Below are 17393 nucleotides of genomic sequence, written 5' to 3' on the forward strand. Positions count from 1 at the left end.
TAAGTCTTCACAAGGTTTTCACACACTGTTGCTGGTATTTTGGCCCATTCCTCCATGCAGATCTCCTCTAGGGCAGTGATGTTTTGGGGCTGTTGCTGTTATTTCATAGTTTTGATGTCTTTACTATTATTCTACAACGTAGAAAATATGAAAAATAAAGAAACCTTTGAATGAATAGCACACTTTGTTACAGCCTTATTCTAAAATGGATTCAATGTTTTTTCCCCTCATTAATCTACACACAATACCCCATAATGACGAAGCAAAAACTGATTTTTAGATATTTTGCAAATCTATTAAAAATAAACAAATTACATTTACGTAAGTATTCAGACCCTTTACTCAGTACTTTGTTGAAGCACCTTTGGCAGGAATTACAGCCTTGAGTCTTCTTGGGTATGACGCTACAAGCTTGGCACACCTGTATTTGGGGAGTTTCTCTCATTCTTCTCTGCAGATCCTCTCAAGCTCTGTCAGGTTGGATGGGGAGCGTCACTGAACTGCAATTCTCAGGTCTCTTCAGAGATGTTTGATCGGGTTCAAATCCAGCATCTGGCTGGGCCACTCAAGGACATTCAGAGACTTGTCCCGAAGCCACTCCTGCGTTGTTTTGGCTCTGTGGTTAGGGTCGTTGTCCTGTTGGAAGGTGAACCTTCTCCCCAGTGTGAGGTCCTGAGTAAAGGGTCTGAATACTAAACCTAAAAATTTCTAAACCTGTTTTTGCTTTGTCATTATTGGCTATTGTGTGTAGATTGAATATTTGTTTTATTCCATTTTAGAATAAGGCTGTAACGTAACAAAATGTGGAAAAAGTGAAGGAGTCTGAATTCTTTCCGAATGCACTGTATATGGCTGAGTCAACTCTCATAATAGGATGCCTGTATACAGTTGAAGTCAGAAGTTTACATGCACTTAGGTTGGAGTCATTAACTCGTTTTTCAACCACTCCACACATTTCTTGTTAACAAACTATAGTTTTGGCAAGTCGTTCCCACTGCTATGTAGTGGTATGAGCCTGGTCGTTCCCACTGGTATGTAGTGGTATGAGCCTGGTCGTTCCCACTGGTATGTAGTGGTATGAGCCTGGTTGTTCCCGCTGGTATGTAGTGGTATGAGCCTGGTCGTTCCCACTGGTATGTAGTGGTATGAGCCTGGTCGTTCCCGCTGGTATGTAGTGGTATGAGCCTGGTTGTTCCCGCTGGTATGTAGTGGTATGAGCCTGGTCGTTCCCGCTGGTATGTAGTGGTATGAGCCTGGTCGTTCCCGCTGGTATGTAGTGGTATGAGCCTGGTCGTTCCCACTGGTATGTAGTGGTATGAGCCTGGTTGTTCCCACTGGTATGTAGTGGTATGAGCCTGGTCGTTCCCACTGGTATGTAGTGGTATGAGCCTGGTCGTTCCCACTGGTATGTAGTGGTATGAGCCTGGTTGTTCCCGCTGGTATGTAGTGGTATGAGCCTGGTCGTTCCCACTGGTATGTAGTGGTATGAGCCTGGTCGTTCCCGCTGGTATGTAGTGGTATGAGCCTGGTTGTTCCCGCTGGTATGTAGTGGTATGAGCCTGGTCGTTCCCACTGGTATGTAGTGGTATGAGCCTGGTCGTTCCCACTGCTATGTAGTGGTATGAGCCTGGTCGTTCCCGCTGGTATGTAGTGGTATGAGCCTGGTCGTTCCCGCTGGTATGTAGTGGTATGAGCCTGGTCGTTCCCACTGGTATGTAGTGGTATGAGCCTGGTCGTTCCCACTGGTATGTAGTGGTATGAGCCTGGTCGTTCCCGCCGGTATGTAGTGGTATGAGCCTGGTCGTTCCCGCTGGTATGAGCCTGGTCGTTCCCACTGGTATGTAGTGGTATGAGCCTGGTTGTTCCTGCCGGTATGTAGTGGTATGAGCCTGGTCGTTCCCACTGGTATGTAGTGGTATGAGCCTGGTTGTTCCTGCCGGTATGTAGTGGTATGAGCCTGGTTGTTCCTGCCGGTATGTAGTGGTATGAGCCTGGTCGTTCCTGCCGGTATGTAGTGGTATGAGCCTGGTCGTTCCCACTGGTATGTAGTGGTATGAGCCTGGTCGTTCCTGCCGGTATGTAGTGGTATGAGCCTGGTCGTTCCCACTGGTATGTAGTGGTATGAGCCTGGTCGTTCCCGCTGGTATGTAGTGGTATGAGCCTGGTCGTTCCCACTGGTATGTAGTGGTATGAGCCTGGTCGTTCCTGCCGGTATGTAGTGGTATGAGCCTGGTTGTTCCTGCCGGTATGTAGTGGTATGAGCCTGGTTGTTCCTGCCGGTATGTAGTGGTATGAGCCTGGTCGTTCCTGCCGGTATGTAGTGGTATGAGCCTGGTCGTTCCTGCCGGTATGTAGTGGTATGAGCCTGGTCGTTCCCACTGGTATGTAGTGGTATGAGCCTGGTCGTTCCCGCTGGTATGTAGTGGTATGAGCCTGGTCGTTCCCACTGGTATGTAGTGGTATGAGCCTGGTCGTTCCCACTGGTATGTAGTGGTATGAGCCTGGTCGTTCCCACTGGTATGTAGTGGTATGAGCCTGGTCGTTCCCACTGGTATGTAGTGGTATGAGCCTGGTTGTTCCCGCTGGTATGTAGTGGTATGAGCCTGGTCGTTCCCACTGGTATGTAGTGGTATGAGCCTGGTCGTTCCCGCTGGTATGTAGTGGTATGAGCCTGGTTGTTCCCGCTGGTATGTAGTGGTATGAGCCTGGCCGTTCCCACTGGTATGTAGTGGTATGAGCCTGGTCGTTCCCGCTGGTATGTAGTGGTATGAGCCTGGTTGTTCCCGCTGGTATGTAGTGGTATGAGCCTGGTCGTTCCCACTGGTATGTAGTGGTATGAGCCTGGTCGTTCCCACTGCTATGTAGTGGTATGAGCCTGGTCGTTCCCGCTGGTATGTAGTGGTATGAGCCTGGTCGTTCCCGCTGGTATGTAGTGGTATGAGCCTGGTCGTTCCCACTGGTATGTAGTGGTATGAGCCTGGTCGTTCCCACTGGTATGTAGTGGTATGAGCCTGGTCGTTCCCGCCGGTATGTAGTGGTATGAGCCTGGTCGTTCCCGCTGGTATGAGCCTGGTCGTTCCCACTGGTATGTAGTGGTATGAGCCTGGTTGTTCCTGCCGGTATGTAGTGGTATGAGCCTGGTCGTTCCCACTGGTATGTAGTGGTATGAGCCTGGTTGTTCCTGCCGGTATGTAGTGGTATGAGCCTGGTTGTTCCTGCCGGTATGTAGTGGTATGAGCCTGGTCGTTCCTGCCGGTATGTAGTGGTATGAGCCTGGTCGTTCCCACTGGTATGTAGTGGTATGAGCCTGGTCGTTCCTGCCGGTATGTAGTGGTATGAGCCTGGTCGTTCCCACTGGTATGTAGTGGTATGAGCCTGGTCGTTCCCGCTGGTATGTAGTGGTATGAGCCTGGTCGTTCCCACTGGTATGTAGTGGTATGAGCCTGGTCGTTCCTGCCGGTATGTAGTGGTATGAGCCTGGTTGTTCCTGCCGGTATGTAGTGGTATGAGCCTGGTCGTTCCTGCCGGTATGTAGTGGTATGAGCCTGGTCGTTCCCACTGGTATGTAGTGGTATGAGCCTGGTTGTTCCTGCCGGTATGTAGTGGTATGAGCCTGGTCGTTCCTGCCGGTATGTAGTGGTATGAGCCTGGTCGTTCCTGCCGGTATGTAGTGGTATGAGCCTGGTCGTTCCCACTGGTATGTAGTGGTATGAGCCTGGTCGTTCCCGCTGGTATGTAGTGGTATGAGCCTGGTCGTTCCCACTGGTATGTAGTGGTATGAGCCTGGTCGTTCCCACTGGTATGTAGTGGTATGAGCCTGGTCGTTCCCACTGGTATGTAGTGGTATGAGCCTGGTCGTTCCCACTGGTATGTAGTGGTATGAGCCTGGTTGTTCCTGCCGGTATGTAGTGGTATGAGCCTGGTCGTTCCCACTGGTATGTAGTGGTATGAGCCTGGTCGTTCCCACTGGTATGTAGTGGTATGAGCCTGGTCGTTCCCGCTGGTATGTAGTGGTATGAGCCTGGTCGTTCCCGCTGGTATGAGCCTGGTTGTTCCTGCCGGTATGTAGTGGTATGAGCCTGGTCGTTCCCACTGGTATGTAGTGGTATGAGCCTGGTTGTTCCTGCCGGTATGTAGTGGTATGAGCCTGGTTGTTCCTGCCGGTATGTAGTGGTATGAGCCTGGTCGTTCCTGCCGGTATATAGTGGTATGAGCCTGGTCGTTCCCGCTGGTATGTAGTGGTATGAGCCTGGTCGTTCCTGCCGGTATGTAGTGGTATGAGCCTGGTCGTTCCCACTGGTATGTAGTGGTATGAGCCTGGTCGTTCCCGCTGGTATGTAGTGGTATGAGCCTGGTCGTTCCCACTGGTATGTAGTGGTATGAGCCTGGTCGTTCCTGCCGGTATGTAGTGGTATGAGCCTGGTTGTTCCTGCCGGTATGTAGTGGTATGAGCCTGGTTGTTCCTGCCGGTATGTAGTGGTATGAGCCTGGTCGTTCCTGCCGGTATGTAGTGGTATGAGCCTGGTCGTTCCTGCCGGTATGTAGTGGTATGAGCCTGGTCGTTCCCACTGGTATGTAGTGGTATGAGCCTGGTCGTTCCCGCTGGTATGTAGTGGTATGAGCCTGGTCGTTCCCACTGGTATGTAGTGGTATGAGCCTGGTCGTTCCCACTGGTATGTAGTGGTATGAGCCTGGTCGTTCCCACTGGTATGTAGTGGTATGAGCCTGGTCGTTCCCACTGGTATGTAGTGGTATGAGCCTGGTTGTTCCTGCCGGTATGTAGTGGTATGAGCCTGGTCGTTCCCACTGGTATGTAGTGGTATGAGCCTGGTCGTTCCCACCGGTATGTAGTGGTATGAGCCTGGTTGTTCCCACTGGTATGTAGTGGTATGAGCCTGGTCGTTCCCACTGGTATGTAGTGGTATGAGGCTGGTCGTTCCCACTGGTATGTAGTGGTATGAGCCTGGTTGTTCCCGCCGGTATGTAGTGGTATGAGCCTGGTCGTTCCCGCTGGTATGTAGTGGTATGAGCCTGGTCGTTCCCGCTGGTATGTAGTGGTATGAGCCTGGTCGTTCCCACTGGTATGTAGTGGTATGAGCCTGGTTGTTCCCGCCGGTATGTAGTGGTATGAGCCTGGTTGTTCCCGCCGGTATGTAGTGGTATGAGCCTGGTCGTTCTATGTTAGTAACGGAGTCTCCATGTCTTTCTCAGAGGTTATAGATGCCCACCTGCAGAACAGCCAGACAGCAGCAGGAGAGCGCCTTGACAATCCTGACAGACTCAAAGGTAAGCGAAGCTTTTGGTTCAACAATAATCAACAGGTAGCCTAGTGGTTAGAGCTTTGGGCTAGGAACCAAAAGGTTCCTGGTTCGATTATTCTGTCTGTGCTCTTGAGCAAGGCACTTCATCCTAATTTGTGCTGTCCTACTTTGGCTGACCCTGTAAAACAACACATTACACTGCACCTATCATACTACTATGACTGACCTTGTAAAAATAGTCTATAACCACACACCATACACATCCAACTGGACTTGTGTAGTCTACCAGAGGGGATGTAACTCACATCCAACTGGACTTGTGTAGTCTACCAGAGTGGATGTAACTCACATCCAACTGGACTTGTGTAGTCTACCAGAGGGGATGTAACTCACATCCAACTGGACTTGTGTAGTCTACCAGAGAGGATGTAACTCACATCCAACTGGACTTGTGTAGTCTACCAGAGGGGATGTAACTCACATCCAACTGGACTTGTGTAGTCTACCAGAGGGGATGTAACTCACATCCAACTGGACTTGTGTAGTCTACCAGAGAGGATGTAACTCACATCCAACTGGACTTGTGTAACCTACCAGAGAGGATGTAACTCACATCCAACTGGACTTGTGTAGTCTACCAGAGGGGATGTAACTCACATCCAACTGGACTTGTGTAACCTACCAGAGAGGATGTAACTCACATCCAACTGGACTTGTGTAGTCTACCAGAGGGGATGTAACTCACATCCAACTGGACTTGTGTAGTCTACCAGAGGGGATGTAACTCACATCCAACTGGACTTGTGTAACCTACCAGAGAGGATGTAACTCACATCCAACTGGACTTGTGTAGTCTACCAGAGGGGATGTAACTCACATCCAACTGGACTTGTGTAGTCTACCAGAGGGGATGTAACTCACATCCAACTGGACTTGTGTAACCTACCAGAGAGGATGTAACTCACATCCAACTGGACTTGTGTAGTCTACCAGAGGGGATGTAACTCACATCCAACTGGACTTGTGTAGTCTACCAGAGAGGATGTAACTCACATCCAACTGGACTTGTGTAGTCTACCAGAGTGGATCCTCCAACTGCTGATTGGGGTTTTCAACCGTTCAGGTTCACCATAAGAAATAGTTTGGGTAGTTTTGTTTTAAACAGTCGGTGTATTTGTACATGAACGTGATAATTTCATAAAGGACGACAGCAATAATTTTTACTAGATGCGCATAGTCTCATTCATTGGTCGGAGCGGGAGAAGCTAAATGCCATGCTAATTTCTGAAGATTTAATATTGACATAGTACTGGCTCCCCCCAAAACATTGCTGCAAAAATGACAACTCAATCAGTGGGTGATTTCAAATAAAATGACAACTCATTCAGTGGGTGATTTCAAATAAAATGACAACTCATTCAGTGGGTGATTTCAAATAAAATGACAACTCATTCAGTGGGTGATTTCAAATAAAATGACAACTCATTCAGTGGGTGATTTCAAATAAAATGACAACTCATTCAGTGGGTGATTTCAAATAAAATGACAACTCATTCAGTGGGTGATTTCAAATAAAATGACAACTCATTCAGTGGGTGATTTCAAATAAAATGACAACTCATTCAGTGGGTGATTTCAAATAAAATGACAACGTAATCAGTGGGTGATGGTGATTTCAGATAAAGTGGGGGGACAAAAAGCATACAATTCCCCCATCCATAATCTGATAGTGGGGTGGTAGATACTCAGTCTGCACTATGAAGATCATTTTAAATGGGAAATGAATGTTCATGTAAAACAGTGTATAGAATCGAATCGCATCACTTTGTTCCCCTTATCGAATCGCATCACTTTGTTCCCCTTATCAAATCGAATCGCATCACTTTGTTCCCCTTATCAAATCGAATCGCATCACTTTGTTCCCCTTATCGAATCGCATCACTTTGTTCCACTTATCAAATCGCATCGCATCACTTTGTTCCCCTTATCAAATCGCATCGCATCACTTTGTTCCCCTTATCAAATCGAATCGCATCACTTTGTTCCCCTTATCAAATCGAATCGCATCACTTTGTTCCCCTTATCAAATCGCATCACTTTGTTCCCCTTATCGAATCGCATCACTTTGTTCCCCTTATCGAATCGCATCACTTTGTTCCCCTTATCGAATCGCATCACTTTGTTCCCCTTATCAAATCGAATCGCATCACTTTGTTCCCCTTATCAAATCGCATCGCATCACTTTGTTCCCCTTATCAAATCGCATTGCATCACTTTGTTCCCCTTATCAAATCGAATCGCATCACTTTGTTCCCCTTATCAAATCGAATCGCATCACTTTGTTCCCCTTATCAAATCGCATCACTTTGTTCCCCTTATCGAATCGCATCACTTTGTTCCCCTTATCGAATCGCATCACTTTGTTCCCCTTATCGAATCGCATCACTTTGTTCCCCTTATCAAATCGAATCGCATCACTTTGTTCCCCTTATCAAATCGAATCGCATCACTTTGTTCCCCTTATCAAATCGCATCGCATCACTTTGTTCCCCTTATCAAACCGAATCGCATCACTTTGTTCCCCTTATCAAACCGAATCGCATCACTTTGTTCCCCTTATCGAATCGCATCACTTTGTTCCCCTTATCGAATCGCATCACTTTGTTCCCCTTATCGAATCGCATCACTTTGTTCCCCTTATCGAATCGCATCACTTTGTTCCCCTTATCAAATCGAATCGCATCACTTTGTTCCCCTTATCGAATCGCATCACTTTGTTCCCCTTATCGAATCGCATCACTTTGTTCCCCTTATCAAATCGAATCGCATCACTTTGTTCCCCTTATCAAATCGAATCGCATCACTTTGTTCCCCTTATCAAATCGAATCGCATCACTTTGTTCCCCTTATCAAATCGAATCGCATCACTTTGTTCCCCTTATCAAATCGAATCGCATCACTTTGTTCCCCTTATCAAATCGCATCGCATCACTTTGTTCCCCTTATCAAACCGAATCGCATCACTTTGTTCCCCTTATCAAACCGAATCGCATCACTTTGTTCCCCTTATCGAATCGCATCACTTTGTTCCCCTTATCGAATCGCATCACTTTGTTCCCCTTATCGAATCGCATCACTTTGTTCCCCTTATCGAATCGCATCACTTTGTTCCCCTTATCAAATCGAATCGCATCACTTTGTTCCCCTTATCGAATCGCATCACTTTGTTCCCCTTATCGAATCGCATCACTTTGTTCCCCTTATCGAATCGAATCGCATCACTTTGTTCCCCTTATCAAACCGAATCGCATCACTTTGTTCCCCTTATCGAATCGAATCGCATCACTTCGTTCCCCTTATCGAATCGAATCGCATCACTTCGTTCCCCTTATCGAATCGCATCACTTTGTTCCCCTTATCAAATCGCATCGCATCACTTTGTTCCCCTTATCGAATCGAATCGCATCACTTCGTTCCCCTTATCAAATCGAATCGCATCGCTTCGTTCCCCTTATCGAATCGAATCGCATCACTTCGTTCCCCTTATCGAATCGCATCACTTTGTTCCCCTTATCGAATCGAATCGCATCACTTTGTTCCCCTTATCAAATCGAATCGCATCACTTCGTTCCCCTTATCGAATCGAATCGCATCACTTCGTTCCCCTTATCGAATCGAATCGCATCACTTCGTTCCCCTTATCAAATCGAATCGCATCACTTCGTTCCCCTTATCAAATCGAATCGCATCACTTTGTTCCCCTTATCGAATCGCATCACTTTGTTCCCCTTATCAAACCGAATCGCATCACTTTGTTCCCCTTATCGAATCGAATCGCATCACTTCGTTCCCCTTATCGAATCGCATCACTTCGTTCCCCTTATCGAATCGAATCGCATCACTTCGTTCCCCTTATCGAATCGCATCACTTTGTTCCCCTTATCGAATCGAATGGCATCACTTTGTTCCCCTTATCAAACCGAATCGCATCACTTTGTTCCCCTTATCGAATCGCATCACTTCGTTCCCCTTATCGAATCGCATCACTTCGTTCCCCTTATCGAATCGAATCGCATCACTTCGTTCCCCTTATCGAATCGCATCACTTTGTTCCCCTTATCAAATTGAATCGCATCACTTTGTTCCCCTTATCAAACCGAATCGCATCACTTTGTTCCCCTTATCAAATCGAATCGCATCACTTTGTTCCCCTTATCAAATCGCATCACTTTGTTCCCCTTATCGAATCGAATCGCATCACTTTGTTCCCCTTATAAAACAGTTGCACCAAATCATTTACAATTAAAACGTATGGTTCCTGTGTGTTATCAGAGCCCATCCACACTGAACAACAATATAAACACAACATGTAAAGTGTTGGTCCCATGTTTCATGAGCTGAACTTTTCCATACGCGCAAAAGTTTTTTTCTCTCAAATTTTGCGCACAGATTTGTTTACATCCTTGTTTAGTGAGCATATTTCCTTTGCCGTGATAATCCATCTGACAGGTGTGGCATATCAAGAAGCTGATTAAACAGCATGCTCATTACACAGGTGCACCTTGTGCTGGGGGCAATAAAAGGCCACTCTAAAATGTGCAATTTTGTCACAACACAATGCCACAGATGTCTCAAGTTGAGGGAGTGTGCAATTAGCATGCTGACTGCAGGAATGTTCACCAGAGCTGTTGCCAGATTATTGAATGTTAATTTCTCAACCATAAGCCGCATCCAACTCCGTTTTAGAGAATTTTGGCAGTACGTCCAACCGGCCTCAGTACCGCAGACCACGTGTAACCACGCCAGCCCAGAACTTCCACTTCTGTCTTCTTCACCTGTGGGATCGTCTGAGACCAGCCACCCGGACAGCTGATGAAACTGATTTTACACAACCAAAGACTTCTGCACAAACTGTCAGAAACCGTCTCAGGGAAGCTCTTCTGCGTACTCGTCGTCCTCCCCAATTCAGCGTTTTAATAGACTTCAAATGTTCACCTTCGATGGCCACTGACACACTTGAGACGTGTGCTCTTCACAGATGAATCCCAGTTTCAACTGTACCTGGCAGTATGGCGTCGTGTGTGCGAGTGGTTTGCTGATGTCAACGTTGTGAACAGAGCGCCCCGTGGCAGTGGGGTTATGGTATGGTCAGGCATAAGCTACGGACAACAAACACAATGGCATTTTATCAATGGTAATTTGAGTGCACAGAGATACCGTGATGAGGTCCTGAGTCCCATTGTGGTGCCATTCATCCGCCGCCATCACCTCATGTTTCAGCATGATAACCCAATGTCACAAGGATCTGAACACAATTCCTGGAAGCTGAAAATGTCCAAGTTCTTCCATGGCCTCCATACTCACCAGACATGTCACCCATTGAGCATGTTTGGGATGCTCTGGATCGACCTGTGCGACAGCATGTTCTAGTTCCCGCCAATATCCGGCAACTTCACACAGTCATTTAAGAGGAGTGGGACAACATTCCACAGCCTGATCAACTCTACATAGTAGACATGTTATTTCATGTGATTTATTTGAAGTTCAGTGTTCTGAGAATGTTTTATAGTAGTTGTCCCCTGTTGTAAGTTGTATCTTCCTGTGTCTCTGTAGAAAACCACCTGGTTGCTAAAGACTCTGAAATGTCAGATACACTGAGCCCCAGCAAGGACCGCAGCAGTGACGACACGTCAGGTAACAACACCTCATAAATAGTCAAATGTTGAAATGTATAAACAAGCCATCTTTTTGGCTAAAAGATTAACAATTGTGAAGTTGTCAGAGGTGTGTAGATATTTTCTATTCATTTATGAGGACTGAAAAAGTTAAATCATTTGTATATTAATTCATGAAGTTAATGAATTTGTCTTCATGTTTATGAACTAAAAGCATGTCCTTAAACGTACGATATTAACATTGTAACTATGAAAATGTATTGTTGTATTATTTGAACCCTGAATGATGAATGATATAAGCAGTATTGTGTCCAGAACAGAGCCATGGAATAACTATAGATTTACTGTCACTCGTTTAGTTTTCTTGTTTGTCCTGGTCTGGTCCTAGCTCACTGTTAATCATCTCACTCTCCCTGTTCACTCTTCCTCTCCCCTTCCTCTCCTCTCTCCTCTTCCTCTCCTCTTCCTCTTCTTTCTTTCTCTCTCTGTATGTGTGTGTAGATGGAAACATGGATGATCATGAGCTGAACGAGCCACAGAACAGGGTCGCCCTGCTCAAAGGTAATACATATTTAATGTTTTATTGTGTCTCGTTGCCATAAAATCTGTTGTCAAGAGAGGTAGCTGGATGGATCAACAGTGTCAAACATGGTTGGTGCCTGGGGGACTATTGAATATATATGGAGCTTTGGGGGTGGGATGGGGAGGCCAAACATGGCTGGTGCCTGGGGGACTCCATTGAATACACTACCGGTCAAAAGTTTTAGAACACATACTCATTCAAGGATTTTTCTTCATTTTTTTTATTTCCTACGTTGTAGAATAATAGTTAAGACATCAACACTATGAAATTACACATATGGAATCATGTAGTAACCAAAAAAGTGTTAAGCAAATCAAAAAATATTTGAGATTCTTCAAAGTAGACACCCTTTGCCTTGTTGACAGCTTTGCACACTCTTGGCATTCTCTCAACCAGCTTCACCTGGAATGCTTTTCCAACAGTCTTGAAGGTGTTCCCAAATATGCTGAGCACTTGTTGGCTGCTTTTCCTTCACTCTGCGGTCCGACTCATCCCAACCCATCTCAACTGGCTTGAGGTCGGGGATTGTAGAGGCCATGTCATCTGATATAGCACTCATCACTCTCCTTCTTGGTCAAATAGCCCTTACACAGCCTGGAGGTGTGTTGGATCATTGTCCTGTTGAAAAACAAATTATAGTCCCACTAAGCGCGAACCAGATGGGATGGCGTATCGCTGCAGAATGCTGTGGTAGCCATGCTGGTTAAGTGTGACTTGATTTCTAAATAAATCAGACAGTGTCACCAGAAAAGCACCGTCACACCTCCTTTGACCAAATACAATGCTATTTCTCTGTAAACTGATTGACAGACTTTCAACATTCTTATAGAGAAGGGCACTCAACATGTACTGCACGGACACAAATACACTGATGATTGGTTGAAATTAATTGATAATAATTAGATTGTGGGAGCTGTACTGTTAGATTTCAGTACAGCTTTTGATATTATTGACCATAACCTGTTGTTGATTAAATGTATGTGCTATGGCTTTTCAACCTCTGCCATATTGTGGATTCAGAGCTATATGTTTTCTTTAATGGAAGCTTCTCTAATTTCAAACATGTAAAGTGTGGTGTACTGCAGGGCAGCTCCCTTGGCCCTCTACTCTTTTCTATTTTAACCAATGACCTGCCACTGGCGTTAAACAAAGCCTGTGTGTCCATGTATGCTGATGATTCAATCATATACCCATCATCAACCACAGCTAATGAAGTCACTGAAACCCATAAAAAAGAGTTGCAGTCTGTTTTGAAATAGGTGGCCAGTAATTTACTGGTCCTGAACATCTCTTAAACTAAGAGCATTGTATTTGGTACAAATCATTCCTAAAGTTCTAGACCTCAGCTGAATCTGGTAATGAATGGTGTGGCTGTTGAACAAGTTGAGGAGACTAAATTACTTGGTCTCACCTTAGAATGTAAACTAATGGTCAAAACATATAGATTCAATGGTTGTAAAGATGGGGAGAGTTCTGTAATAAAAGAGATGCTCTGCTTTTTTGACACCACACTCCAAAAAGCAAGTTCTGCCGGCTCTAGTTTTGTCTATTCCTGATTATTGTCCAGTCGTGAGGCACAGTGCTGCAAGGAAAGACCTTGTTAAGCTGCAGCTGGCCCAGAACAGAGAGGCACGTTTTGCTCTTCATTGTAATCAGAGGGCTCATATTAATACTATGCATGCCAGTCTCTCTTTGCTAAGAGTTGAGGAGAGACTGACTGCATCACTTCTTTTTATAAGAAACATTGTTGAAAATCCCAATTTGTTTGCATAGTCAACTTACACACAGCTCTGACACACACACTTACCCCACCAGACATGCCACCAGGGGTCTTTTCACAGTCCCCAAATCCAGAACAAATTCAAGAAAGCGTACGGTATTATATTTAGCCATTATTGCATGGAACTTCCATCTCATATTGTTCAAATAAACCGCAAACCTGGTTTCAAAAAACAGATAAAGCAACACCCCTATTTGACCTGGATAGTTTGTGTGCCTTTAAAAAAAAGTATGGTCTAATTGCTCGTGTTTCTTGGCCCAAGCAAGTCTCTTCTAATTGGTGTCCTTTAGTAGTGGTTTCTTGGCGACAATTTGACCATGAAGGCCTGGTTCACGCAGTCTACTCTGAACTGTTGATGTTGATGTGTCTGTTACTTGAACTCTGTGAGGCATTTATTTGGGCTACAACTAATGAACTTAGCTTGTGTAACCAATGAACTTATCCTCTGCAGCAGAGGTAACTCTGGGTCTTCCATTCCTGTGGCGGTCTTCATGAGAGCCAGTTTCATCATAGCGCTTGATGTTTTTTGCGACTGCACTTGAAGAAAAGTTCTTGAAATTTTACGGATTGACTGACCTTCATGTCTTAAAGACAAGTCAATCAACCAATCAACGTTTATAATCAAACCTTAGGTACCCTAATACGCAAATAAACAAGACGGAGAATCGGTATTGTCTTTACCAGAGAAAAATCCAAAGAACGCGCTCTCAGTCACGAGCTTGGAAACATTATTTTAACAGTTTTAGAAACTTGAGTGTTTTCTATAAATCTACCAATATATGCATATCCTAGCTTCTGGGCCTGAGTAGCAGGCAGTTTACTTTGGGCACGCTTTTCATCCGGACCTCAAAATACCACTCCCTATCCCACATTCCAGGTGACTACCTCATGAAGCTGGTTGAGAGAATGCCAAGAGTGCAAAACTTTCAAGACAAAGGGTGGCTATATGAAGAATATAGAATATATGAAAATATATTTGGATTTGTTAAACACTTTTTTTGGTTACTACATGACTCCATATGTGTTTCAAAGTGTTGATGTCTTCACTATTATTCTACAATGTAGAAAATAGTTTAAAAAAATAAAGAAAAACCCTTGAATGAGTAGGTGTTTTAAAGCTTTTGACCAGTACTGTATATATGGAGCTTTGGGGTGGGATGGGGAGGCCAAACCAGGCTGTTGCCTGGGGGACTCAATTGGCATTGTCACTGCAGTTAACCAAAGTACGCAGCCACTTTACAGAGCTGTGCAGTTTGATTAGAGCCCATTCTTAATTAAAATACACCTGTTATTTCACCACATGCTCCAGATTAGTGCATTAAGACAGTCTCAACAACATCCCATTGCATTAATCAGGCTGCTAGAATAGATATTATACCTTCAGCATTAACAGCTGTTACATTGTTCTGGAATAGATCTCATACCTTCAGCATCAACAGCTGTTACCTTGTTCTGGAATAGATCTCATACCTTCAGCATCAACAGCTGTTACCTTGTTCTGGAATAGATCTCATACCTTCAGTATCAACAGCTGTTACCTTGTTCTGGAATAGATCTCATACCTTCAGTATCAACAGCTGTTACCTTGTTCTGGAATAGATATTATACCTTCAGTATCAACAGCTGTTACCTTGTTCTGGAATAGATCTCATACCTTCAGTATCAACAGCTGTTACCTTGTTCTGGAATAGATCTCATACCTTCAGTATCAACAGCTGTTACCTTGTTCTGGAATAGATATTATACCTTCAGTATCAACAGCTGTTACCTTGTTCTGGAATAGATCTCATACCTTCAGTATCAACAGCTGTTACCTTGTTCTGGAATAGATCTCATACCTTCAGTATCAACAGCTGTTACCTTGTTCTGGAATAGATCTCATACCTTCAGTATCAACAGCTGTTACCTTGTTCTGGAATAGATATTATACCTTCAGTATCAACAGCTGTTACCTTGTTCTGGAATAGATCTCATACCTTAAGCATCAACAGCTGTTACATTGTTCTGGAATAGATCTCATACCTTCAGTATCAACAGCTGTTACCTTGTTCTGGAATAGATCTCATACCTTAAGCATCAACAGCTGTTACATTGTTCTGGAATAGATCTCATACCTTAAGCATTAACAGCTGTCTGTGCTGCTGCTGTTTCTCCTGCGTGCAAACCACATGTCGCTGATCCTGCTGCTGTCCCAATTAATGCACTGCAGGGCTCTGTACTGTTGTCGGCACGTTGTTGGAATGTAAACCAATTAGTCAAGAGAAGCCAGAGCACGGAGGTAACTTGCACAGCATGGATGTCATGTCACGCATCCACAGGGCCGGTTCCAGGCATAAGCGACGTCACACTTTTTTTGGGTGGAGGAACTCAGTCAGGGTATCAACTTACTGTTGAGAGGTAGAATAGGTGCAATTTCACTATTAGATTATGAATCAGCAGTATTTCTCTTGTTTTGTCAGTCACTGATAGCGGGGCGCCAGCGTAGCCTAGTGGTTAGAGTGTAGAGGTGGCAGCGTAGCCTAGTGGTTAGAGTGTAGAGGTGGCAGCGTAGCCTAGTGGTTAGAGTGTAGAGGTGGCAGCGTAGCCTAGTGGTTAGAGTGTAGAGGTGGCAGCGTAGCCTAGTGGTTAGAGTGTAGAGGTGGCAGCGTAGCCTAGTGGTTAGAGTGTAGAGTTGGCAGCGTAGCCTAGTGGTTAGAGCGTTGGACTAGTAACCGAAAGGTTGCAAGATCAAATCCCGAGCCGACAAGGTACAAATCTGTCGTTCTGTCCCTGAACAAGGCTGTTAAACCCACTTTTACCTGGTAGGCCGTCATTGAAAATAAGAATTTGTTATTAACTGACTTGCCTAGTTAAATAAAGGTAAGATAAAAAAAATAGCCACTCAATTTGCCATGTCAGTAAAAAAATGTACATTGGTAAGTTAATCTTGCCCGGTTATCTAAACTTGTAGTAATCATTGCCAAATATCAAATGTTATTGGTCGCGTACACATTATGCAGATGTAATCGCAGATGTAGCGGTTCTATTCCTGTGTGCTGCGTTGTGGAGCACGTTCCCTAGGCAACCTTGGGAACACCTTGCTTGTTTCAGCAAGGAGTAACAAAGTTTTATCATGTTGTAAAGGGTCCATGTTACCGCAGAAACGGTCTCGACCACACGCCCGGCCGTCCCATCTTCAGTCACCTGTTTTAAAATAAAAATAAATGGATTTGTCTGGAGGAGGGAGGGGTGAACTCTGACTGAGTGGCTGCTGGAGGGATTAGGGTTGGGGTGGTGGACCCTGACGGAGTGGCTGCTGGAGGGATTAGGGTTGGGGTGGTGGACCCTGATGGAGTGGCTGCTGGAGGGGTTGGGGTGGTGTACCCTGACGGAGTGGCTGCTGGGGGGATTAGGGTGGTGGACCCTGACGGAGTGGCTGCTGGAGGGGTTGGGGTGGTGGACCCTGACGGAGTGGCTGCTGGAGGGGTTGGGGTGGTGGACCCTGACGGAGTGGCTGCTGGGGGGATTAGGGTTGAGGTGGTGGACCCTGACGGAGTGGCTGCTGGAGGGGTTGGGGTGGTGGACCCTGACGGAGTGGCTGCTGGAGGGGTTGGGGTGGTGGACCCTGATGGAGTGGCTGCTGGAGGGGTTGGTGTGGTGGACCCTGACGGAGTGGCTGCTGGAGGGGTTGAGGTGGTGGACCCTGACGGAGTGGCTGCTGGAGGGGTTGAGGTGGTGTACCCTGATGGAGTGGCTGCTGGAGGGGTTGGTGTGGTGGACCCTGACGGAGTGGCTGCTGGAGGGGTTGGGGTGGTGGACCCTGATGGAGTGGCTGCTGGAGGGGTTGGTGTGGTGGACCCTGACGGAGTGGCTGCTGGAGGGGTTGGGGTGGTGGACCCTGACGGAGTGGCTGCTGGAGGGGTTGGGGTGGTGGACCCTGACGGAGTGGCTGCTGGAGGGGTTGGGGTGGTGGACCCTGACGGAGTGGCTGCTGGAGGGGTTGGGTTGGTGGACCCTGACGGAGTGGCTGCTGGAGGGGTTGGGGTGGTGGACCCTGACGGAGTGGCTGCTGGAGGGGTTGGGGTGGTGGACCCTGACGGAGTGGCTGCTGGAGG

General features: G+C 46.1%; 1 protein-coding gene across 1 annotated transcript in view; it reads left to right on the forward strand.

The window, feature by feature from the left end:
- Positions 1–17393, forward strand: part of LOC120020108 (sarcolemmal membrane-associated protein-like) — a 93228-nt gene that overhangs the window by 56822 nt on the left and 19013 nt on the right. The window contains exons 10-12 of the mRNA XM_038963558.1: positions 5212–5286; positions 10875–10955; positions 11438–11497. Coding sequence (XP_038819486.1) covers positions 5212–5286; positions 10875–10955; positions 11438–11497 — 216 coding nt within the window. The remainder of the gene's footprint in view (positions 1–5211; positions 5287–10874; positions 10956–11437; positions 11498–17393) is intronic.

This window comes from Salvelinus namaycush, chromosome 2, assembly GCF_016432855.1.
Source record: "Salvelinus namaycush isolate Seneca chromosome 2, SaNama_1.0, whole genome shotgun sequence".
Lineage (NCBI taxonomy): Eukaryota > Metazoa > Chordata > Actinopteri > Salmoniformes > Salmonidae > Salvelinus > Salvelinus namaycush.